General features: G+C 43.1%; 1 protein-coding gene across 1 annotated transcript in view; it reads right to left on the reverse strand.

The window, feature by feature from the left end:
- CDC7 (cell division cycle 7) overlaps nucleotides 1-23,217 on the reverse strand; it is a 281,927-nt gene that overhangs the window by 175,866 nt on the left and 82,844 nt on the right. Inside the window, exon 8 of the mRNA XM_053693123.1 lies at nucleotides 8,156-8,331. Within this exon, the coding sequence (XP_053549098.1) occupies nucleotides 8,156-8,331 (176 nt within the window). The remainder of the gene's footprint in view (nucleotides 1-8,155; nucleotides 8,332-23,217) is intronic.

The raw sequence follows: 23,217 nt of genomic DNA on the forward strand, positions 1-23,217 counted from the left end.
AGGAAGACCATAGAAAAAAAAACCCCAAACTCCACTGGGGAGCGAACCAGGGGCGGTTGCCGGGAGAGAAAACATAATTTATGCTTACCTGATAAATTTATTTCTCTTGTAGTGTATCCAGTCCACGGATCATCCATTACTTGTGGGATATTCTCCTTCCCAACAGGGAGTTGCAAGAGGATCACCCACAGCAGAGCTGCTATATAGCTCCTCCCCTCACTGCCATATCCAGTCATTCGACCGAAACAAGACGAGAAAGGAGAAACTATAGGGTGCAGTGGTGACTGTAGTTTAATTAAAATTTAGACCTGCCTTAAAAAGGACAGGGCGGGCCGTGGACTGGATACACTACAAGAGAAATAAATTTATCAGGTAAGCATAAATTATGTTTTCTCTTGTTAAGTGTATCCAGTCCACGGATCATCCATTACTTGTGGGATACCAATAACAAAGCTAAAGTACACGGATGATGGGAGGGACAAGGCAGGAACTTAAACGGAAGGAACCACTGCCTGTAGAACCTTTCTCCCAAAAACAGCCTCCGAAGAAGCAAAAGTGTCAAATTTGTAAAATTTTGAAAAAGTGTGAAGCGAAGACCAAGTCGCAGCCTTGCAAATCTGTTCAACAGAGGCCTCATTTTTAAAGGCCCAAGTGGAAGCCACAGCTCTAGTAGAATGAGCTGTAATCCTTTCAGGGGGCTGCTGTCCAGCAGTCTCATAGGCTAAGTGTATTATGCTCCGAAGCCAAAAGGAGAGAGAGGTTGCCGAAGCTTTTTGACCTCTCCTCTGTCCAGAGTAAACAACAAACAGGGCAGATGTTTGACGAAAATCTTTAGTAGCCTGTAAGTAAAACTTTAAGGCACGGACTACGTCCAGATTATGCAAAAGACGTTCCTTCTTTGAAGGATTAGGACACAATGATGGAACAACAATCTCTTGATTGATATTCCTGTTAGAAACCACCTTAAGTAAAAACCCAGGTTTGGTACGCAGAACTACCTTGTCTGAATGAAAAATCAGATAAGGAGAATCACAATGTAAGGCAGATAACTCAGAGACTCTTCGAGCCGAGGAAATAGCCATCAAAAACAGAACTTTCCAAGATAAAAGTTTAATATCAATGGAATGAAGGGGTTCAAACGGAACTCCTTGAAGAACTTTAAGAACCAAGTTTAAGCTCCACGGGGGAGCAACAGTTTTAAACACAGGCTTAATTCTAACCAAAGCCTGACAAAATGCCTGGACGTCTGGAACCTCTGCCAGACGCTTGTGCAAAAGAATAGACAGAGCAGAAATCTGTCCTTTTAAAGAACTAGCTGATAATCCTTTGTCCAAACCCTCTTGGAGAAAGGACAATATCCTAGGAATCCTAACCTTACTCCATGAGTAATTCTTGGATTCACACCAATAAAGATATTTACGCCATATTTTATGGTAGATTTTCCTGGTGACAGGCTTTCGTGCCTGTATTAAGGTATCAATGACTGACTCGGAGAAGCCACGTCTTGATATAATCAAGCTTTCAATCTCCATGCAGTCAGTCTCAGAGAAATTAGATTTGGATGATTGAAAGGACCTTGTATTAGAAGGTCCTGCCTCAGATGCAGAGACCATGGTGGAAAAGATGACATGTCCACTAGGTCTGCATACCAGGTCCTGCGCGGCCACGCAGGCGCTATCAGAATCACCGATGCTCTCTCCTGCTTGATCTTGGCAATCAGTCGAGGGAGCAGAGGAAACGGTGGAAATACATAAGCCAGGTTGAAGAACCAAGGAGCTGCTAGAGCATCTATCAGCGTTGCTCCCGGGTCCCTGGACCTGGATCCGTAACAAGGAAGCTTGGCGTTCTGGCGAGACGCCATGAGATCCAGTTCTGGTTTGCCCCAACGATGGACCAGTTGAGCAAACACCTCCGGATGGAGTTCCCACTCCCCCGGATGAAAAGTCTGACAACTTAGAAAATCCGCCTCCCAGTTCTCCACGCCTGGGATGTGGATCGCTGACAGGTGGCAAGAGTGAGACTCTGCCCAGCGAATTATCTTTGAGACTTCTGACATCGCTAGGGAACTCCTGGTTCCCCCTTGATGGTTGATGTAAGCCACAGTCGTGATGTTGTCCGACTGAAATCTGATGAACCTCAGTGTTGCTAACTGAGGCCAAGCTAGAAGAGCATTGAATATTGCTCTTAACTCCAGAAAATTTATTGGGAGGAGTCAACGATCCCTGAGCCTTCAGGGAGTTCCAGACTGCGCCCCAACCTAGAAGGCTGGCATCTGTTGTTACAATCGTCCAATCTGGCCTGCGAAAGGTCATACCCTTGGACAGATGGACCCGAGATAGCCACCAGAGAAGAGAATCTCTGGTTTCTTGATCCAGATTTAATAGAGGGGACAAATCTGAGTAATCCCCATTCCACTGACTTAGCATGCATAATTACAGCGGTCTGAGATGCAGGCGCGCAAATGGCACTATGTCCATTGCCGCTACCATTAAGCCGATTACTTCCATGCTCTGAGCCACTGACGGGCGTGGAATGGAATGAAGGACACGGCAAGCATTTAGAAGTTTTGATAACCTGGACTCAGTCAGGTAAATTTTCATCTCTACAGAATCCATCAGAGTCCCTAGGAAGGAGACTCTTGTGAGTGGTGATAGAGAACTCTTTTCCACGTTCACTTTCCACCCATGCGACCTCAGAAATGCCAGAACTATCTCTGTATGAGACTTAGCAATTTGAAAGCTTGACGCCTGTATCAGGATGTCGTCTAGATACGGAGCCACCGCTATTCCTCGCGGTCTTAGAACCGCCAGAAGTGAGCCCAGAACCTTTGTAAAAATTCTCGGGGCAGTAGCCAACCCGAAGGGAAGAGCTACAAATTGGTAATGCCTGTCTAGAAAGGCAAACCTTAGGAACCGATGATGATATTTGTGAATCGGTATGTGAAGGTAGGCATCCTTTAAGTCCACTGTGGTCATGTACTGACCCCCTTGGATCATGGGTAGGATGGTCCGAATAGTTTCCATTTTGAATGATGGAACTCTTAGGAATTTGTTTAAGATCTTTAGATCCAAGATTGGTCTGAAGGTTCCCTCTTTCTTGGGAACCACAAACAGATTTGATTAAAATCCCTGTCCTTGTTCCGTCCGCGGAACTGGATGGATCACTCCCATTACTAGGAGGTCTTGCACACAGGTTAGGAATGCCTCTTTCTTTATCTGGTTTGCTGATAACCTTGAAAGATGAAATCTCCCTTGTGGAGGAGAAGCTTTGAAGTCCAGAAGATATCCCTGAGATATGATCTCCAACGCCCAGGGATCATGAACATCTCTTGACCACGCCTGGGCGAAGAGAGAAAGTCTGCCCCCCACTAGATCCGTTTCCGGATAGGGGGCCGTTCCTTCATGCTGTCTTGGGGGCAGCAGCAGGCTTTCTGGCCTGCTTGCCCTTGTTCCAGGACTGGTTAGGTTTCCAGGCCTGTCTGGAATGAGCAACAGTTCCCTCTTCTTTTGAAGCGGAGGAAGTTGATGCTGCTCCTGCCCTTGAAATTTCGAAAGGCACGAAAATTAGACTGTTTGGCCTTTGATTTGGCCCTGTCCTGAGGAAGGGTATGACCCTTGCCTCCAGTAATGTCAGCAATAATTTCCTTCAAGCCAGGCCCGAATAAGGTCTGCCCCTTGAAAGGAATGTTGAGTAATTTAGACTTTGAAGTCACGTCAGCTGACCAGGATGGCGAATCCGGAATTCTTAGCCGTTAGTTTATTCAAATGAACAATGGCATCAGAAACAAATGAGTTAGCTAGTTTAAGCGTTCTAAGCTTGTCAATAATTTCATTCAATGGAGCTGTATGGATGGCCTCTTCCAGGGCCTCAAACCAGAATGCCGCCGCAGCAGTGACAGGCGCAATGCATGCAAGGGGCTGTAAAATAAAACCTTGTTGAATAAACATTTTCTTAAGGTAACTCCAATTTTTTATCCATTGGATCTGAAAAAGCACAACTGTCCTCAACCGGGATAGTGGTACGCTTTGCTAAAGTAGAAACTGCTCCCTCCACCTTAGGAACCGTCTGCCATAAGTCCTGTGTAGTGGCGTCTATTGGAAACATTTTTCTAAATATAGGAGGTGGGGAAAAGGGCACACCGGGTCTATCCCACTCCTTGCTAATAATTTCTGTAAGCCTTTTAGGTATAATAAAAACGTCAGTACACACCGGCACCGCATAGTATCTATCCAGCCTACACAATTTCTCTTGAATTGCAACTGTGTTACAGTCATTCAGAGCAGCTAATACCTCCCCAAGCAACACACGGAGGTTCTCAAGCTTAAATTTAAAATTAGAAATCTCGGAATCAGGTTTCCCCGAGTCAGAGATGTCACCCACAGACTGAAGCTCTCCGTCCTCATGTTCTGCATACTGTGACGCAGTATCAGACATGGCTCTAACAGCATTTGCGCGCTCTGTATCTCTCCTAACCCCAGAGCTATCGCGCTTGCCTCTTAATTCAGGCAATCTAGATAATACCTCTGACAGGGTATTATTCATGATTGCAGCCATGTCCTGCAAGGTAATTGCTATGGGCGTCCCTGATGTAATTGGCGCCATATTAGCGTGCGTCCCCTGAGCGGGAGGCGAAGGGTCTGACACGTGGGGAGAGTTAGTCGGCATAACTTCCCCCTCGACAGAACCCTCTGGTGATAATTCTTTTATAGATAAAGACTGATCTTTACTGTTTAAGGTGAAATCAATAGATTTAGTACACATTCTCCTATGGGGCTCCACCATGGCTTTCAAACATAATGAACAAGTAGGTTCCTCTGTGTCAGACATGTTTAAACAGACTAGCAATGAGACTAGCAAGCTTGGAAAACACTTTAAACAAGTTTACAAGCAATATAAAAAAACGTTACTGCGCCTTTAAGAAACACAAATTTTCTCCAAATTTTGAAATAACAGTGAAAAAATGCAGTTACACTAACAAAATTTTTACAGTGTATGTAATAAGTTAGCAGAGCATTGCACCCACTTGCAAATGGATGATTAACCCCTTAATACCAAAAACGGAATAACAAATGACAAAAACGTTTTTTAAACAGTCACAACAACTGCCACAGCTCTACTGTGGCTTTTTACCTCCCTCAATACGACTTTTGAAGCCTTTTGAGCCCTCCAGAGAAGTCCGGGATCATGCAGGAAGAAGCTGGATGTCTGTGTCTGTAATTTTTGCTGTGCAAAAAAAAACGCCAAAATAGGCCCCTCCCACTTATATTACAACAGTGGGAAGCCTCAGGGAACTGTTTCTAGGCAAAATTCAAGCCAGCCATGTGGAAAAAACTAGGCCCCAATAAGTTTTATCACCAAACATATGTAAAAAACGATTAAACATGCCAGCAAACGTTATAAAATACACTTTTATAAGAGTATGTATCTCTATTAATAAGCCTGATACCAGTCGCTATCACTGCATTTAAGGCTTTACTTACATTACTTCGGTATCAGCAGCATTTTCTAGCAAATTCCATCCCTAGAAAAATATTTTAACTGCACATACCTTATTGCAGGAAAACCTGCCCGCTATTCCCCCTCTGAAGTTACCTCACTCCTCAGAATATGTGAGAACAGCAAAGGATCTTAGTTACTTCTGCTAAGATCATAGAAAACGCAGGCAGATTCTTCTTCTAAATACTGCCTGAGATAAACAGTACACTCCGGTACCATTTAAAAATAAACTTTTGATTGAAGAAATAAACTAAGTATAAAACACCACAGTCCTCTCACGACCTCCATCTTAGTTGAGAGTTGCAAGAGAATGAATGGATATGGCAGTGAGGGAGGAGCTTTATAGCAGCTCTGCTGTGGGTGATCCTCTTGCAACTTCCTGTTGAGAAGGAGAATATCCCACAAGTAATGGATGATCCGTGGACTGGATACACTTAACAAGAGAAAAGGGGGATAAAGTCAACCCCTGCGCTCCCTCTTATGAGAGCGTGCAATACACAGAAACAAGGGAAGACTGACATATCTGCACTTCCTTACTCAGATGACCGGACCACCCTAAAAGTGAAAAAGCAGTCCCAGCAACCTCAATAGGTACCGGAGACTACCACAAGATAAACAGACACCCGTAAGGTACCAAGATAGAACGAAAACAAGTCATCCAAACTGGTTCAGACCTCCAAACCCTTGGGAATGGGGAAATTCCGGTTCTGAGGCCAAGCACCTCCAGGACCCCCGAGGAGACAGACAGGTCCGCACCCGGACCTCAACCTAAGGAAAACGGTAGAGGAACAAACCCTCCGATTCCGTTCACCGAAGACGAGGAGCAGGTTGACGTATAAGAAAACACCCCCTCAAGTAATTGGATAAAATAAACATATCACAAACACTTCATCAAAGTGAACGCCTCAACACCTAAGAAGATAACCAGCGCACCGGCACCACGTAGGTGACATGAACCATAAGGAACAGCAGCTAGCACCCGACCAGTACCTGCCTGGTACAAGGAACTACCCTGAACAGACCAAGGTCCAAGAAAAAAAAACGAAGCCTCAAAGGGATCGATAAACTATAATCATATAGAAACGCGCAGCTTCCAAGGAAGTGTGCACGCGACCACAAAATCGCATGTATCAGTTCCAGAGAAGAAATGTTCCCACAACGGACAATTATAACAGACATGAGCTTCATAAAACAAAATATATCCTAACCGGATTCAAATAAAAGAAAGACAGCACCCGAGGGTGAACGCCCAAGGAAAACGGCACTCCAACCCGACCAGCCGATTAGAGAACCAGACAACTAACGAACAGACTCCCTCCGTCACCACTCGGTCAAAGTGTGGAAATGGAATACAACGTAACCACACCCGGTGACTAGGTGCATTGTGTAAGCCAAAAAAGTGTGCCAGTCCCTAGGACCGCGCAATCTGATGATATAAGGCCGTTATGTCCGAATAGCCATGAGCCCAAGTATCACTACACATTAGCAGATAAAATCACATAACATACATGATTAAAGCCCCCCCCTGTTCAATAACCCCCCCTCAGTAGATATTAACCCTTGATTCCATTTAAGATAAAGGAGTCCCACTGGGGCTTCTTTTGTTAACATTACATTCACATATCGAAATAAAATGAAACGATCTTACCGGAATCTACGCCGTGGAACAGGAACACGGCCCTTCAAGTGTGACAGATAGCAGCATCGCTTCTGACATGGACTTGAGTGAATAAAGGCAGGCAGCGAAACGCGTCAACGCTGATTGCCCAGGAGCTGTTAATATGAGTCGGGATGGTTTCGCAGAAGAACTCCCCCTGCAGCTCCGGACTTTAACTTTCATCCATGCTTTTACTGAGAGGCTGACAGGATTACTTAAAACTCCAGTCCCATTTCGAAGAGTACTACCCTCCATGAGAGACTATCTTCAATCTTCTGACACTTCTCTGCCAACCTCCTGTGACGAAAGGCAAAGAATGACTGGGGGGATGAGGGAAGTGGTGGAGGTATTTAAACCTTTGGCTAGGGAGTCTTTGCTTCCTCCTGGTGGCCAGGTTCTGAATTCCCAAAAGTAATGAATGCAGCTGTGGACTCTTCCCGTTTAAGAATAAAATTATACTATGCATATTCAAACCAATTATCCTAATATTATTTTGAGTTTTAATATTTTTTTTTTTACAATATAGATTTAAAACTTGGCTACTTGCATTTTAAACACCAGTTGCCATTCTCCACTTTCATCTGTGTGGAGGACTATATCAACATCTTTTCCTGCATTTGAAACTCCTCATTCAAACCAGGAGTCACTAGTATGCAGGTTATGATGGTGAGAAACACCGAGCATATATGCTCCACTGGATGCATGACTAAGCTAGACTAGAAACGTTGCACACTGTGCTTGTTGTTTTATGGTTAAATAAAGAAGAATGTTTTATAAACAAGTGCTGTTATCTGTTAGTGTACACCACTGGACACCAGGGAGAATTTCTATGGAGGAGAGAGGTTATTATGGAATTTCCCCATCTCCCCCACTGCTTCACTTTATAAACTGAAATTGAAGAGCCTGCTTATAAAGCAGCCCCCGTGATAGCTTTCCAATGCCTCGATTGCAAACAAAAGAATTGTGTTTTACTTGTTTACAATAAGTATCAATATACATCACCTTGCAAGACAAATATTGCACACTTGATCTCTTCCATAACAGTCACAGGTCAGGTTGGGCGGGCATGTGCTTGTAGGTTTTCTGGCCACACTACTGCTAGGGTTTTTCGAAGGAACAGCTTTTCTTGTTGCCAGTTTTCTAGATGTAACATCCATCAATTTAGACTGTTTTACGCACTGCAATAAAGCTCAAGTTATTACAGAATTTTAATCATATATTTGTGTTCAAGGACATATAAGCCACACAAGTATTTATATTGCTATTACTCTGCATATGTTTAAATCATATTACAGCTAATCTCTGATAATTTGATACAGTAAACACCTTGATATTTATATAAAATGTTTAGTTATCCATAATGAAACAACTTTGCAACATACTTTCATTATTTTGCCCATTTTCATATAATTTAGGTTTGAGAAATTCCTGCTGATTTGTCAAGGCTAAACCTGCTACATATCCCTAATAGGCTTTATCAGCTAACAACTGCAAAACAAATGAGTTTATACTAACTTGTGGCTAACGGTTAGCCTAGTCTTGATTAGCTTCTCCAAATAAAGCAAATGGTGAGTGGAGTTTGGCTATTGAAAAATAATTGCAGCAAAAAGGACTTGGTTGATATGTTAATATATAACAACACAACAGATATGTATTGTAATTACAAGGTGTGTAATGCTCCTTTAAAAGAACACCAAGTATACTTATTTGTTAAAGCAAACTAAGTATATTTCTATTAAGTCAAATGTAAATAATCTGTATCTGCCTTGAGTCTTAGGATTCAGCGAAAACCCGCAGCAACTGTATTCTGGGTAGAGAAATAAATGAAGACATTCCCATTTGAGTAATTCTGCTACTAATATAAGATATAAGATCATTTGCAAACATTGAATAAATGTTAAAGAACCACACACACTTATCTGATAAATAAAAATTTTCATTATGTCAAGTGCACGAGGTATTAAACTCCAGTCCACTAGTATTAGGCAAAAACACTCAGCATATCAGAGGTTTTAATCCCTTCCACTCATGCATAAAGAAAAATGAGCAGAACAGAAAGAAAGGAAAAATAGAACAGTGCAAGTGAAGTGCAAACTGGAAAAAAAAAAAATTAAGGGTGGGTCTTGTGGACTTTCACCATCATGAAAGAAATTGATCAGTTAAGCATACATTTTGTTTTTTTCATAAGATGGTAGGAGTCAATGTGCCATCAAATCTGGGAACCTATAGCCAAGAAGTGAAGTCAACACTGTGAAGTAGGAAAGGACAACAGTTAAGGCAGTTCGGTTACTCAACAGGTATAGTATAATGATGGAACCACAATTCCATGATTAACGTTTTCTTGAAGATATAACTTAGGTAAAAAGTAGCTGGCTGTTAGACCGGCCTTATCTTGATGAAAAATAAAAAAAGGAAGGTAACAGGATGAAGCTGAAAGATCAGACACTGACTGAAGAAATAGCTAATAGAAACAGAACCTCCCAAGACAATTGAATGTCCATGCATAGGCTGAAAAGGAGGAGCCTGTAAGACCCATAAACCAAGTTGAGATTCCATGGAGTAGGTGGTTTAACAACTGGCTGACTGATCAAGGCCTGAACAAAAGGTCTGAATGTTAGGAAGCTAAGCAAACTTCTTGTGCTATCAGACAGACAAATCCACACCTAAGCCTTAAAAGGGACAGTCTAGTCCAAAATAAACGTTCATGATTTAGATAGGACATGCAATTTTAAACAATTTTCCAGTTTACTTTTATCATCAATTTTCCTTTGTTCTATTGGTATACTTAGTTGAAAGCTAAACCTAGGTAGGCTCACATGCTAATTTCTTAGTACTTGAAGGCCGCCTCTTATGTGAATGCATTAAAAGAAAAAAAATCACAACTAGGAGGGCGTTGGTTCATGTGTACCATATAGATAACGTGCTCATGCCCGTGAAGTTAACTAGGTGTCAGAACGGATTGGCCAAAATGCAATTCTGTGAAAAGAACTGCAATAAGGGGGCAAGGTAATCACAAAGGTAAAACGTGTATTAATATAACTGTTGGTTATGCAAAACTGGGGAATGGGTAATAAAGGGATTATCAATATTTTTAAACAAAAATTCTGGTGTAGACTGTCCCTTTAAGAGAATTGGCAAATGAGCCTTTTAACAGAAAGTCCTGAACTGTAGCACTCTAGGAATTAGAAAGGAATTCCACAAGTATCTTCTAGCTTCACAGCAGGAAAACCAAAATTTATGCTTACCTGAAATTTCTCTCTTTCCGGATATGGTGAGTCCATGGCGTCCTCAATTACTGTTGGGAATAGCACTCCTGGCCAGCAGGAGGCAAAGAGCACCACAGCAAAGCTGTTAAGTATCCCTCCCCTTCCCACAATCCACAGTCATTCGACCAAAGGAAAATGGAGAAAAGGAGAAACACAAGGTGTAGAGGTGTCTGAGGTTTAGTCAAAAAAGTGGTCTTAAAAACCACGGGCGGGGTCATGTACTCACCATATCCAGAAAGAAAGAAATCAGGTAAGCATACATTTTGTTTTCTTTCCTAAGATATGGTAAGTCCACTGCATCCTAATTTACTGTTGGGAACCAAGACCCAAGCTAAAGGACACGGAGGACTAGGGAGGGAAAAGACAGATATACCTAAACAGAAGGCACCACTGCTTGAAGAACCTTTCTCCCAAAAGAATCCTCGGCCGAGGCAAAAGTATCAAATCTATAAAATTTGGAAAAAGTATGCAAAGAGGACCAAGTTGCAGCCTTGCAAATCTGCTCCACGGAAGCTTCATTTTTGAAAGCCCAAGAAGAAGAAACAGCCCCAGTGGAATGAGCTGTGATTCTCTCAGGAGGCTGCTGTCCAGCAGTCTCATATGCCAAACCAATAATACTTCTCAACCAGAGAGAAAGAGAAGTAGCAGTAGCTTTCTGACCTTTCCGTTTCAGAGAAAAATAAACAAACAATGCCGAAGACTGATGAAAAGCCTTGGTCGCCTGCAAATAGAATTTAAGAGCACGCACAACATCCAGGTTGTGTAACAAACGTTCCTTATGAGCAGAAGGATTAGGACAGAGAGAAGGAACAACAATCTCCTGATTAATATTTCTATCCGAAACAACCTTCGGAAGAAAACCAAACTTGGTACGAAGAACTGCCTTATCAGCATGAAATATGAGATAAGGCGATTTGCACTGCAAAGCTGAGAGTTCAGAAACTCTCCGAGCAGAAGAGGTAGCAGTAAGAAACAAAACCTTAATAATAGATATCTCACTAGAGATACCTAAAATAGGGGGCGCTCTAAACAACTCGAATGTTCAAATAATATGCTGTTAACAAATAGTAACTATAAAAAATGGAAATGAGAAATATGAGATATCCCAAATAACAAAAACAAAAAATAAAATGTAAAAGTTAATTACTGTACTCAGTCCCAAAAAGTGATCCAAACAAAGATAGATCACAGGATAAAGTCCATGGATGGACGGCGGCAGCAGCACTCTCCTCACATCAACTTAGAAAGACGTCTATGCAGAGAAAAAGAACAAAAAGAGGCGCTTTGTGTGTACCAGTAAAACAGGTAGGCGAAAAATAGACAAACCCACAACAGGGTACTCACATTTGGTAGGAGCACTCAGATAGTGCTATTAGGCGCGGACTGGATACTCAACAGCAACCCAGCTTGCTGATACTTCCGGTGTGTCTCCAAGGACACCTCAGGATCTCCTTTCTTGGACTGGAAAGACAGACTGCCCAAATCTGCTACTCCACAGGTCAGGCAGATAAAGCTGGTGGTATCCAAGGCTCCCACATTAGGCAGAAACAGTCCCAATGTGTATAGATGGAATAGAGGCGGTGTGTTTAGTAGAAATGATCAGTAGCAGTTCCAATGTGAGATATAAAAAGGTTGGATTTATTAAAAAAGTTAAAAGAAATTTAAAAACTGGAACAGGATAAGGCAAACATAACCCTCCTGTTAACATGTGACGCGTTTCTCAGCTCTCTATTCCATCTATACACATTGGGACTGTTCCTGGCTAATGTGGGAGCCTTGGATACCACCAGCTTTATCTGCCTGACCTGTGGAGTAGCAGATTTGGGCAGTCTGTCTTTCCAGTCCAAGAAAGGAGATCCTGAGGTGTCCTTGGAGACACGCCAGAAGTATCAGCAAGCTGGGTTGCTGTTGAGTACCCAGTCCGCGCCTAATAGCACTGTGAGTGCTCCTACCAAATGTGAGTACCATGTTGTGGGTTTGTCTATTTTTCACCTACCTGTTCTACTGGTACACACAAAGCGCCTCTTTTTGTTCTCTTTTTCTCTGCAGAAACAAAACCTTCCAAGATAACAATATCTATGGAATGCATAGGCTCAAACGGCGCCTGCTGCAAAACTTTAACAAGGTTAAGACTCCAAGGTGGAGCAACAGATTTAAACACAGGCCTGATTCTGATTTAGGCCTGACAAAAGTATTGCACATCTGGCACGTCCGCCAGACGCTTGTGCAGCAAAATAGAGCAGAAATCTGACCCTTCAGAGTACTGACAGACAAACCTTTCTCCATACCTTCCTGGAGAAAAGATAAAATTCTTGGAATCTTGACCCTACTTCCAAGAGTGTCCCTTGGATTCACACCAATGAAGATATTTACGCCATATCTTATGGTAAATCTTTCTAGTAACAGGCTTACGAGCCTGAATCATGGTCTCAATGACCGACTCAGAAAAACCACGCTTTGATAGAATTAAGTGTTCAATCTCCAAGCAGTCAGCTTCAGAGAAACGAGATTTGGATGAAGAAAAGGACCCTGAAGTAGCAGGTCCTTCCTCAGAAGGAGTCTCCACGGTGGCAGACACGACATTTCCACTAGGTCTGCATACCAGATCCTGAGTGGCCACGCCGGAACTATTAAAATCACTGATGCTCTCTCCTGCTTGATCCGAGCAATGACACGTAGAAGGAAAGCAAACGGGGGAAAAGGTATGCCAACTTGAAGTTCCAAGGAACTGCCAGAGCAACTATCAGAAAGGCCTGAGGGTCCCTTGACCTTGAAACCGTACTTTGGAAGTTTGGCGTTCTGTCGAGACGCCATCAGATCCAATGCGGTATCCCCCATTTGATGGTTAACCTGTAGAACACCCCCGGATGGAGTTTCCACTCCCTGGGATGAAAAGTCTGTCTGCTTAGGAAATCCGCTTCCCAGTTGTTCACTCCCGGAATGTGGATGGCAGATAGGCAGCAATTGTGAGCTTCCGCCCACTGAATGATTCGAGTTACCTCCTTCATGGCTAAGGAACTCCGAGTTCCCCCCTGGTGGTTGATGTAAGCCACTGAGGATATGTTGTCTGACTGGAAACTGATAAACCGGGCTAAGGCCAGTTGAGGCCAAGCCATCAATGAGTCCCAGACTGCTCCCCAGCCCATCAGGCTGGCATCCGTGGTCACAATCACCCATGAGGGTCTCCGAAATCATGTCCCCTGAGACAGCTACCACGGAAGAGAATTTCTTGTTGACTGATCAAGAACCATCTTCTAAAACAGATCTGCATAATCCCCGTTCCATTGACTGAGCATGCATAACTGCAGAGCTCTCAAATGGAATCGAGCAAAAGGAACTATGTCCATGGAAGCCACCATCAGACCAATTACCTCCATTCATTGGGCCACTGATGGGCGTACAGCAGACTGTAGAGATAGGCAAGAGGAAAGAAACTTGGCTTTTCTGACTTCCGTCAGGAATATTTTCATTGATAGGGAATCTATAATAGTTCCTAGAAAGACCACCCTTGAAGCCGGAACAAGGGAACTTTTCCCCAAATTTACCTTCCATCCGTGAGCGCGAAGGAAAGACAACAAGGTCTCTGTGTGAGATTTTGCAAGTTGAAAAGATGGCGCCTGAACCAGAATGTCGTCCAGATAAGGCACCAGTGCAATTCCCCCAGACCGAATCACTGCCAAAAGAGCCCCCAAGACCTTTGAGAAAATTCAGGGAGCTGCGGCAAAGCCAAATGGAAAAGCCACAAACTGAAAGTGTTTGTCCAGAAAGGCAATTCTCAGAAATTTGTGATGATCCCTGTGAATGGAAACATGGAGGTACGCATCCTTCAGGTCAATGGTCGTCATGAACTGACCCTCTTGCACCAAAAGGAAGAATGGAACGGATAGTCTCCATCTTGAAGGATAGCACTCTGAGACACTTTAGATCTAGAATAGGTCTGAAGGTTCCCTCTTTTTGTGAACCACAGATTGGAATAGAACCCTAGACCCTGTTCTTGTACTGAAACAGTCACTCCCATGAGGGAAATATCCTGTACACATTTCAAGAACGCCTCTCTTTTTATTTGGTCTGCAGATAATCTTGAGAGGTGGAACCTGCCCCTGGGAAGAACGGTCTTGAATTCTAATTTGTAACCTTGGGATACTATGTCCACGGCCGACCGATCTGGAACATCTCGTATCCATGCTTGATAAAACAGAGACAGTCTGCCCCTTACTTGATCCGGTCCCGGGTCGGGATCAACCCCTTCATGCTGACTTAGAGACTTAGCCGCAGGCTTCTTAGATTGCTTCCCCTTGTTCCAAGACTGACACTGCTTCCAAGGCGGCTTGGACAGTTCCTGCTTGGCAGAGGAGGGGGAAGACTTACCTCTGAAGTTAGGAAAGGAACGAAAATTACTCTGACGTCCTTTCTGCCTACTCTTTTTATCTTGTGTCAGAAAAGATCCTTTACCACCCGTGATATCGGAAAACAAATTATGCTTACCTGATAATTTCATTTTCTTCAGACGGAAAGAGTCCACAGCTGCATTCATTACTTTTGGGAATTCAGAACCTGGCCACCAGGAGGAGGAAAAGACACCCTAGCCAAAGGCTTAAATAACTCTACCACTTCCCCCCATCCCCAGTCATTCTGCCGAGGAACAAGGAAAAGTAGAAGCATAGGGTGAAAATGTGCCAGAAGAACAAAAATAGCTGCCCCCCCCCAGAAAAATAACGGGCGGGGAGCGGTGGACTCTTTCCATCTGAAGAGAAGGAAATTATCAGGTATCCACAACTTATGTTTTTCTTCATAAACCCAAATAGAGTCCACAGTGCATTCATTACTTTTGGGAAAACAATACCCAAGCTGTAGATGACACAATGCTAAAAACGGGAGGGTACAAAAGGCGGCCCAATCTGAGGGCACCAGGCCTAAAACCCATACTCCAGAAAAACCCAGCTTCGTCCGAAGCAGAGAAAAAAACCTTGAAAAAGGCCCAATGACACTGACCCGCAGATAGTCCATAAGCCTTGTTAGGTACTGCAGGAACTAGACTCGACTGAGCCAACAGCCTCCAAGAGACACTATCAACCGCCAGTTGGTCTCCAAACAACAAACCCCTTAATAAAGATTTGGTTGATATGGTTGAGATTTGAATGGCATAGACTCCACACCTTCCCAACTTCTTGGGGCTTCCCGAGATCAGGTTTAAGAACAGCTACACAATGGGAGAGGAGATGGACCTCTGAAACTGGGGTAGTGGGACCACTCTCTATACACTATCACATGATATTAAAAGAGACTACAGGAGATAGAACATGGCAGTTCCGGGCATGGGGAGCCGATTTGGGCAAGGTGATGCCAGAGGAGGAGTGGGCCAGAGCCATTCTATTAACAAAAAAGTGACACTTAGATGGCACTACACCCCCCTCCGCCTATCCCAGATGACCGATTCACACAAATGTTGGAGGGACTGTCGGGAGACTGGTTCTGATCTCCACATTTGGTGGAGTTGCCGAAACTTGCTAAACTATGGGAGGACGTTTTCTCACTACTGACTCCACTACATATTGATATCAGACAGAGCCCCAGAGCGGCGATACTTAACCTACTTCCCCCAACGCTCCCCCGACATCAGAAAGTGTTTTTTTTTTGTTTGCGGCCACCAAATTGGAGATATCGAGGGCCTAGACACAGAAGGACCCTCCCCAGATACAAACAGTAATAAAAATCATGGACACATTTGCTAGCATGGAAAGATACTTTTACCAGCAGATGGATAGCCTAGACTCATTTTGTAATATTTGGATCCCCTGGACGGATCGCTGATCCTGCCCTCATTGGGATTTTCCACACAGTAGCTCCCACACTGCTTCCCTTATACTAATAACCCCCCAACTCAAATACAGACAACATCCCCTTCCTCCCTCCCCCTCCCACCTTTTCCCTCTTCTCTTTGGTATCTTACATGACTGGCCCTCCTCTTGCCTGGGTGTGAATTAGTTGGGTGGTTCACGTGGGTTCTGAGTGACCAGACCATAATCTATACAGGTCTGTAATGATCCCCCAGCCAATTAAAACAAGACACCGCAGGTATACCCAATGTTTGGATAGCCTAATTGTGCTTATTTTTCCCACATATGTAGATAGATACTGTTTTTGATAGTTTTACATGAGGTACCTAAATGCTTCAATTGTTTACATTGTTTCAATTTCAAGTCAACAAAGTTATAAACGAAAGAAAATGGACTTGCACCAAAAGCCTTAAGAAACATAATTTATGTAAGAACTTACCTGATAAATTCATTTCTTTCATATTAACAAGAGTCCATGAGCTAGTGACGTATGGGATATACATTCCTACCAGGAGGGGCAAAGTTTCCCAAACCTTAAAATGCCTATAAATACACCCCTCACCACACCCACAAATCAGTTTAACGAATAGCCAAGAAGTGGGGTGATAAGAAAAAAAAAAGTGCGAAGCATATAAAATAAGGAATTGGAATAATTGTGCTTTATACAAAAAAATCATAACCACCACAAAAAAGGGTGGGCCTCATGGACTCTTGTTAATATGAAAGAAATGAATTTATCAGGTAAGTTCTTACATAAATTATGTTTTCTTTCATGTAATTAACAAGAGTCCATGAGCTAGTGACGTATGGGATAATGACTACCCAAGATGTGGATCTTTCCACACAAGAGTCACTAGAGAGGGAGGGATAAAATAAAGACAGCCAATTCCTGCTGAAAATAATCCACACCCAAAATAAAGTTTAACAAAAAACATAAGCAGAAGATTCAAACTGAAACCGCTGCCTGAAGAACTTTTCTACCAAAAACTGCTTCAGAAGAAGAAAATACATCAAAATGGTAGAATTTAGTAAAAGTATGCAAAGAGGACCAAGTTGCTGCTTTGCAGATCTGGTCAACCGAAGCTTCATTCCTAAACGCCCAGGAAGTAGAAACTGACCTAGTAGAATGAGCTGTAATTCTTTGAGGCGGAACAGGATATAATTGCTTAAAACGTTTAGAAGGAGTAAATGAATTACCCAATCTATCCCATTCCTTAGCAATTACTGCAGAAATAGCATTAGGAACAGGAAAGACTTCTGGAATAACCGCAGGAGCTTTAAAAACCTTATCCAAACGAATAGAATTAGTATCAAGAGGACTAGAATCCTCTATTTCTAAAGCAATTAGTACTTCTTTAAGTAAAGAGCGAATAAATTCCATCTTAAATAAATATGAAGATTTATCAGCATCAATCTCTGATACAGAATCCTCTGAACCAGAAGAGTCCAAAGAATCAGAATGATGGTGTTCATTTAAAAATTCATCTGTAGAGAGAGAAGATTTAAAAGACTTTTTACGTTTACTAGAAGGAGAAATAACAGACAAAGCCTTCTTTATGGATTCAGAAACAAAATCTCTTATGTTATCAGGAACATTCTGCACCTTAGATGTTGAGGGAACTGCAACAGGCAATGGTACATCACTAAAGGAAATATTATCTGCATTAACAAGTTTGTCATGACATTTAATACAAACAACAGCTGGAGGAATAGCTACCAAAAGTTTACAGCAGATACACTTAGCTTTGGTAGATCCAGCAGGCAGAGGTTTTCCTGTAGTATCTTCTGGCTCAGATGCAACGTGAGACATCTTGCAATATGTAAGAGAAAAAACAACATATAAAGCAAAATAGATCAAATTCCTTATAAGACAGTTTCAGGAATGGGAAAAAAATGCCAAACATCAAGCTTCTAGCAACCAGAAGCAAATGAAAAATGAGACTGAAATAATGTGGAGAAAAAAGCGACGCCCATATTTTTTGGCGCCAAATAAGACGCCCACATTATTTGGCGCCTAAATGCTTTTGGCGCCAAAAATGACGCCACATCCGGAACGCCGACATTTTTGGCGCAAAATAACGTCAAAAAAATGACGCAACTTCCGGCGACACGTATGACGCCGGAAACGGAAATGAATTTTTGCGCCAAAAAAGTCCGCGCCAAGAATGACGCAATAAAATGAAGCATTTTCAGCCCCCGCGAGCCTAATAGCCCACAGGAAAAAAAGTCAAATTTTTGAGGTAAGAAAAATATGATAATTAAAGCATAATCCCAAATATGAAACTGACTGTCTGGAAATAAGGAAAGTTGAACATTCTGAGTCAAGGCAAATAAATGTTTGAATACATATATTTAGAACTTTATTTATAAAGTGCCCAACCATAGCTTAGAGTGTCACAGAAAATAAGACTTACTTACCCCAGGACACTCATCTACATGTTTGTAGAAAGCCAAACCAGTACTGAAACGAGAATCAGTAGAGGAAATGGTAAATATAAGAGTATATCGTCGATCTGAAAAGGGAGGTAAGAGATGAATCTCTACGACCGATAACAGAGAACCTTATGAAATAGACCCCGTAGAAGGAGATCACTGCATTCAATAGGCAATACTCTCCTCACATCCCTCTGACATTCACTGCACGCTGAGAGGAAAACCGGGCTCCAACTTGCTGCGGAGCGCATATCAACGTAGAATCTAGCACAAACTTACTTCACCACCTCCCTTGGAGGCAAAGTTTGTAAAACTGATTTGTGGGTGTGGTGAGGGGTGTATTTATAGGCATTTTAAGGTTTGGGAAACTTTGCCCCTCCTGGTAGGAATGTATATCCCATACGTCACTAGCTCATGGACTCTTGTTAATTACATGAAAGAAATCATTATCAGCACATGTGAACTTTTTTGGATCCTTTATTGAAATAGTCTTTTATGACCCAATAGAATTTTTATATGAGTCCACCTGTTCTCCAGGACTGAGATGTGTACGCTTGATAGATCTCCGATACTGATTTGATGTATGTTTTGTACAGTATGTTAATAAAGCTTATTTGAAATAAATAAATAAGCTCTTAAAACCAAGCACTACTGAGGTCTTACCCCTCCAGAAGTTGTTATCCCACTAGCTCAAAAACCGGGCACACCCGGTAGGAAAAAACATAATTTATGCTTACCTGATAAATTTATTTCTCTTGTAGTGTAGTCAGTCCACGGGTCATCCATTACTTATGGAATATATCTCTTCCCCAACAGGAAGTTGCAAGAGGATCACCCAAGCAGAGCTGCTATATAGCTCCTCCCCTCACATGTCATATTCAGTCATTCGACCAAAACCAGACGAGAAAGGAGAAACCATAGGGTGCAGTGGTGACTGGAGTTTAATTAAAATTTAGATCTGCCTTAAAGACAGAGCGGGCCGTGGACTGACTACACTACAAGAGAAATACATTTATCAGGTAAGCATAAATTATGTTTTCTCTTGTTAAGTGTAGTCAGTCCACGGGTCATCCATTACTTATGGAATACCAATACCAAAGCTAAAGTACACGGATGAAGGGAGGGACAAGGCAGGAACTTTAAACTGAAGGAACCACTGCCTAAAGCACCTTTCTCCCAAAAATAGCCTCCGAAGAAGCAAAAGTGTCAAATTTGTAAAATTTTGAAAAAGTGTGAAGTAAAGACCAAGTTGCAGCCTTGCAAATCTGTTCAACAGAGGCCTCATTTTTAAAGGCCCAGGTGGAAGCCACAGCTCTAGTAGAATGAGCTGTAATCCTTACAGGAGGCTGCTGTCCAGCAGTCTCATAGGCTAAACGTATTATGCTACGAAGCCAAAAAGAGAGAGAGGTAGCCGAAGCCTTTTGACCTCTCCTCTGTCCAGAGTAAACGACAAACAGAGAAGAAGTTTGACGAAAATCTTTAGTTGCCTGCAAATAGAACTTTAGGGCACGGACTACGTCCAGATTATGCAAAAGTCGTTCCTTTTTTGAAGAAGGGTTAGGACACAATGATGGAACAACAATCTCTTGATTGATATTCCTGTTAGTAACTACCTTAGGTAAGAACCCAGGTTTAGTACGCAGAACTACCTTGTCTGAATGAAAAATCAGATAAGGAGGATCACAATGTAAGGCAGATAACTCAGAGACTCTTCGAGCCGAGGAAATAGCCATCAAAAACAGAACTTTCCAGGATAACAGCTTGATATCAATGGAATGAAGGGGTTCAAATGGAACACCTTGAAGAACGTTAAGAACTAAGTTTAAGCTCCATGGCGGAGCAACAGTCTTAAACACAGGCTTAATCCTAGCTAAAGCCTGACAAAAAGCCTGAACGTCTGGAACTTCTGCCAGACATTTGTGTAGAAGAATAGACAGAGCAGAAATCTGTCCCTTTAACGAACTAGCAGATAAGCCCTTTTCTAAACCCTCTTGTAGAAAGGACAATATCCTAGGAATCCTAACCTTACTCCATGAGTAACTCTTGGATTCGCACCAATATAAATATTTACGCCATATCTTGTGGTAAATTCTTCTGGTAACAGGTTTCCTAGCCTGTATTAAGGTATCAATAACCGACTCCGAGAAGCCACGCTTTGATAGAATCAAGCGTTCAATCTCCATGCAGTCAGCCTCAGAGAAATTAGATTTGGATGGTTGAAAGGACCCAGAATTAGAAGGTCCTGTCTCAGAGGCAGAGACCACGGTGGACAGGACGACATGTCCACTAGGTCTGCATACAAGGTCCTGCGTGGCCACGCAGGCGCTATCAGAATCACCGATGCTCTCTCCTGTTTGATCTTGGCAATCAATCGAGGAAGCATCGGAAATGGTGGAAACACATAAGCCATGTTGAAGACCCAAGGGGCTGTCAGAGCATCTATCAGCACCGCTCCCGGGTCCCTGGACCTGGATCCGTAACAAGGAAGCTTGGCGTTCTGGCGAGACGCCTTGAGATCCAGATATGGTTTGCCCCAACGATGAATCAGTTGAGCGAAGACCTCCAGATGAAGTTCCCACTCCCCCGGATGAAAAGTCTGGCGACTTAGAAAATCCGCCTCCCAGTTCTCCACGCCTGGGATGTAAATCGCTGACAGGTGGCAAGAGTGAGTCTCTGCCCAGCGAATTATCTTTGAGACTTCCAACATCGCTAGGGAACTTCTGGTTCCCCCTTGATGGTTGATGTAAGCCACAGTCGTGATGTTGTCCGACTGAAATCTGATGAACCTCAGAGTTGCTAACTGAGGCCAAGCTAGAAGAGCATTGAATATTGCTCTTAACTCCAGAATCTTTATTGGGAGGACTTTCTCCTCCTGAGTCCATAATCCCTGAGCCTTCAGGGAATTCCAGACTGCGCCCCAACCTAGAAGGCTGGCGTCTGTCGTTACAATCGTCCAATCTGGCCTGCGAAAGGTCATCCCCTTGGACAGATGGGGCCGAGAAAGCCACCATAGAAGAGAATCTCTGGTCTCTTGATCCAGATTTAGCAGGAGGGACAAATCTGAGTAATCCCCATTCCACTGACTTAGCATGCACAATTGCAGCGGTCTGAGATGCAGGCGCGCAAATGGTACTATGTCCATTGCCGCTACCATTAAGCCGATTACTTCCATGCACTGAGCTACTGACGGGTGTGGAATGGAATGAAGGACACGGCAAGCATTTAGAAGTTTTGATAACCTGGCCTCCGTCAGGTAAATTTTCATCTCTACAGAATCTATAAGAGTCCCTAGGAAGGGAACCCTTGTAAGTGGTACTAGAAAACTCTTTTCCACGTTCACCTTCCACCCATGCGACCTCAGAAATGCCAGAACTATCTCTGTATGAGATTTGGCAGTTTGAAAACTTGACGCTTGTATCAGAATGTCGTCTAGGTACGGAGTCACCGCTATGCCTCGCGGTCTTAGTACCGCCAGAAGTGAGCCCAGAACCTTTGTAAAGATTCTTGGAGCCGTAGCTAATCCGAAGGGAAGAGCTACAAACTGGTAATGCCTGTCTAGGAAGGCAAATCTTAGGTACCGATAATGATCCTTGTGAATCGGTATGTGAAGGTAGGCATCCTTTAAGTCCACTGTGGTCATGTACTGACCCTCTTGGATCATGGGAAGGATGGTTCGAATAGTTTCCATTTTGAATGATGGAACTCTTAGGAATTTGTTTAGGATTTTTAAGTCCAAGATTGGTCTGAAGGTTCCCTCTTTCTTGGGAACCACAAATAGATTTGAATAGAATCCTTGCCCGTGTTCCGTCCGCGGAACTGGGTGGATCACCCCCATTAGTAAGAGGTCTTGTACACAGCGTAGAAACGCCTCTTTCTTTATTTGGTTTGCTGATAACCTTGAAAGATGAAATCTCCCTTGTGGAGGAGAAGTTATGAAGTCCAGGAGATATCCCTGAGATATGATCTCCAACGCCCAGGGATCCTGGACATCTCTTGCCCAAGCCTGGGCGAAGAGAGAAAGTCTGCCCCCCACTAGATCCGTTTCTGGATAGGGGGCCCTCTCTTCATGCTGTCTTAGGGGCAGCAGCAGGTTTCTTGGCCTGCTTGCCCTTGTTCCAGGACTGGTTAACTTTCCAGCCCTGTCTGTAACGAGCAACAGCTCCTTCCTGTTTTGGAGGAAGTTGATGCTGCTCCTGCCTTGAAGTTACGAAAGGCACGAAAATTAGACTGTTTGGCCTTTTATTTGGCCCTGTCCTGAGGTAGAGCATGGCCCTTACCTCCCGTAATGTCAGCTATAATTTCTTTCAAGCCGGGCCCGAATAAGGTCTGCCCTTTGAAAGAAATATTAAGCAATTTAGATTTAGAAGTCACGTCAGCTGACCAGGATTTAAGCCATAGCGCTCTGCGTGCTTGGATGGCGAATCCGGAGTTCTTAGCCGTAAGTTTGGTTAAATGTACGACGGCATCAGAAACAAATGCGTTAGCTAGCTTAAGTGCTTTAAGCTTGTTCATAATTTCATCCAATGGA

The sequence above is a fragment of the Bombina bombina genome, chromosome 10 (assembly GCF_027579735.1).
Source record: "Bombina bombina isolate aBomBom1 chromosome 10, aBomBom1.pri, whole genome shotgun sequence".
Classification (NCBI taxonomy): Eukaryota; Metazoa; Chordata; class Amphibia; order Anura; family Bombinatoridae; genus Bombina; species Bombina bombina.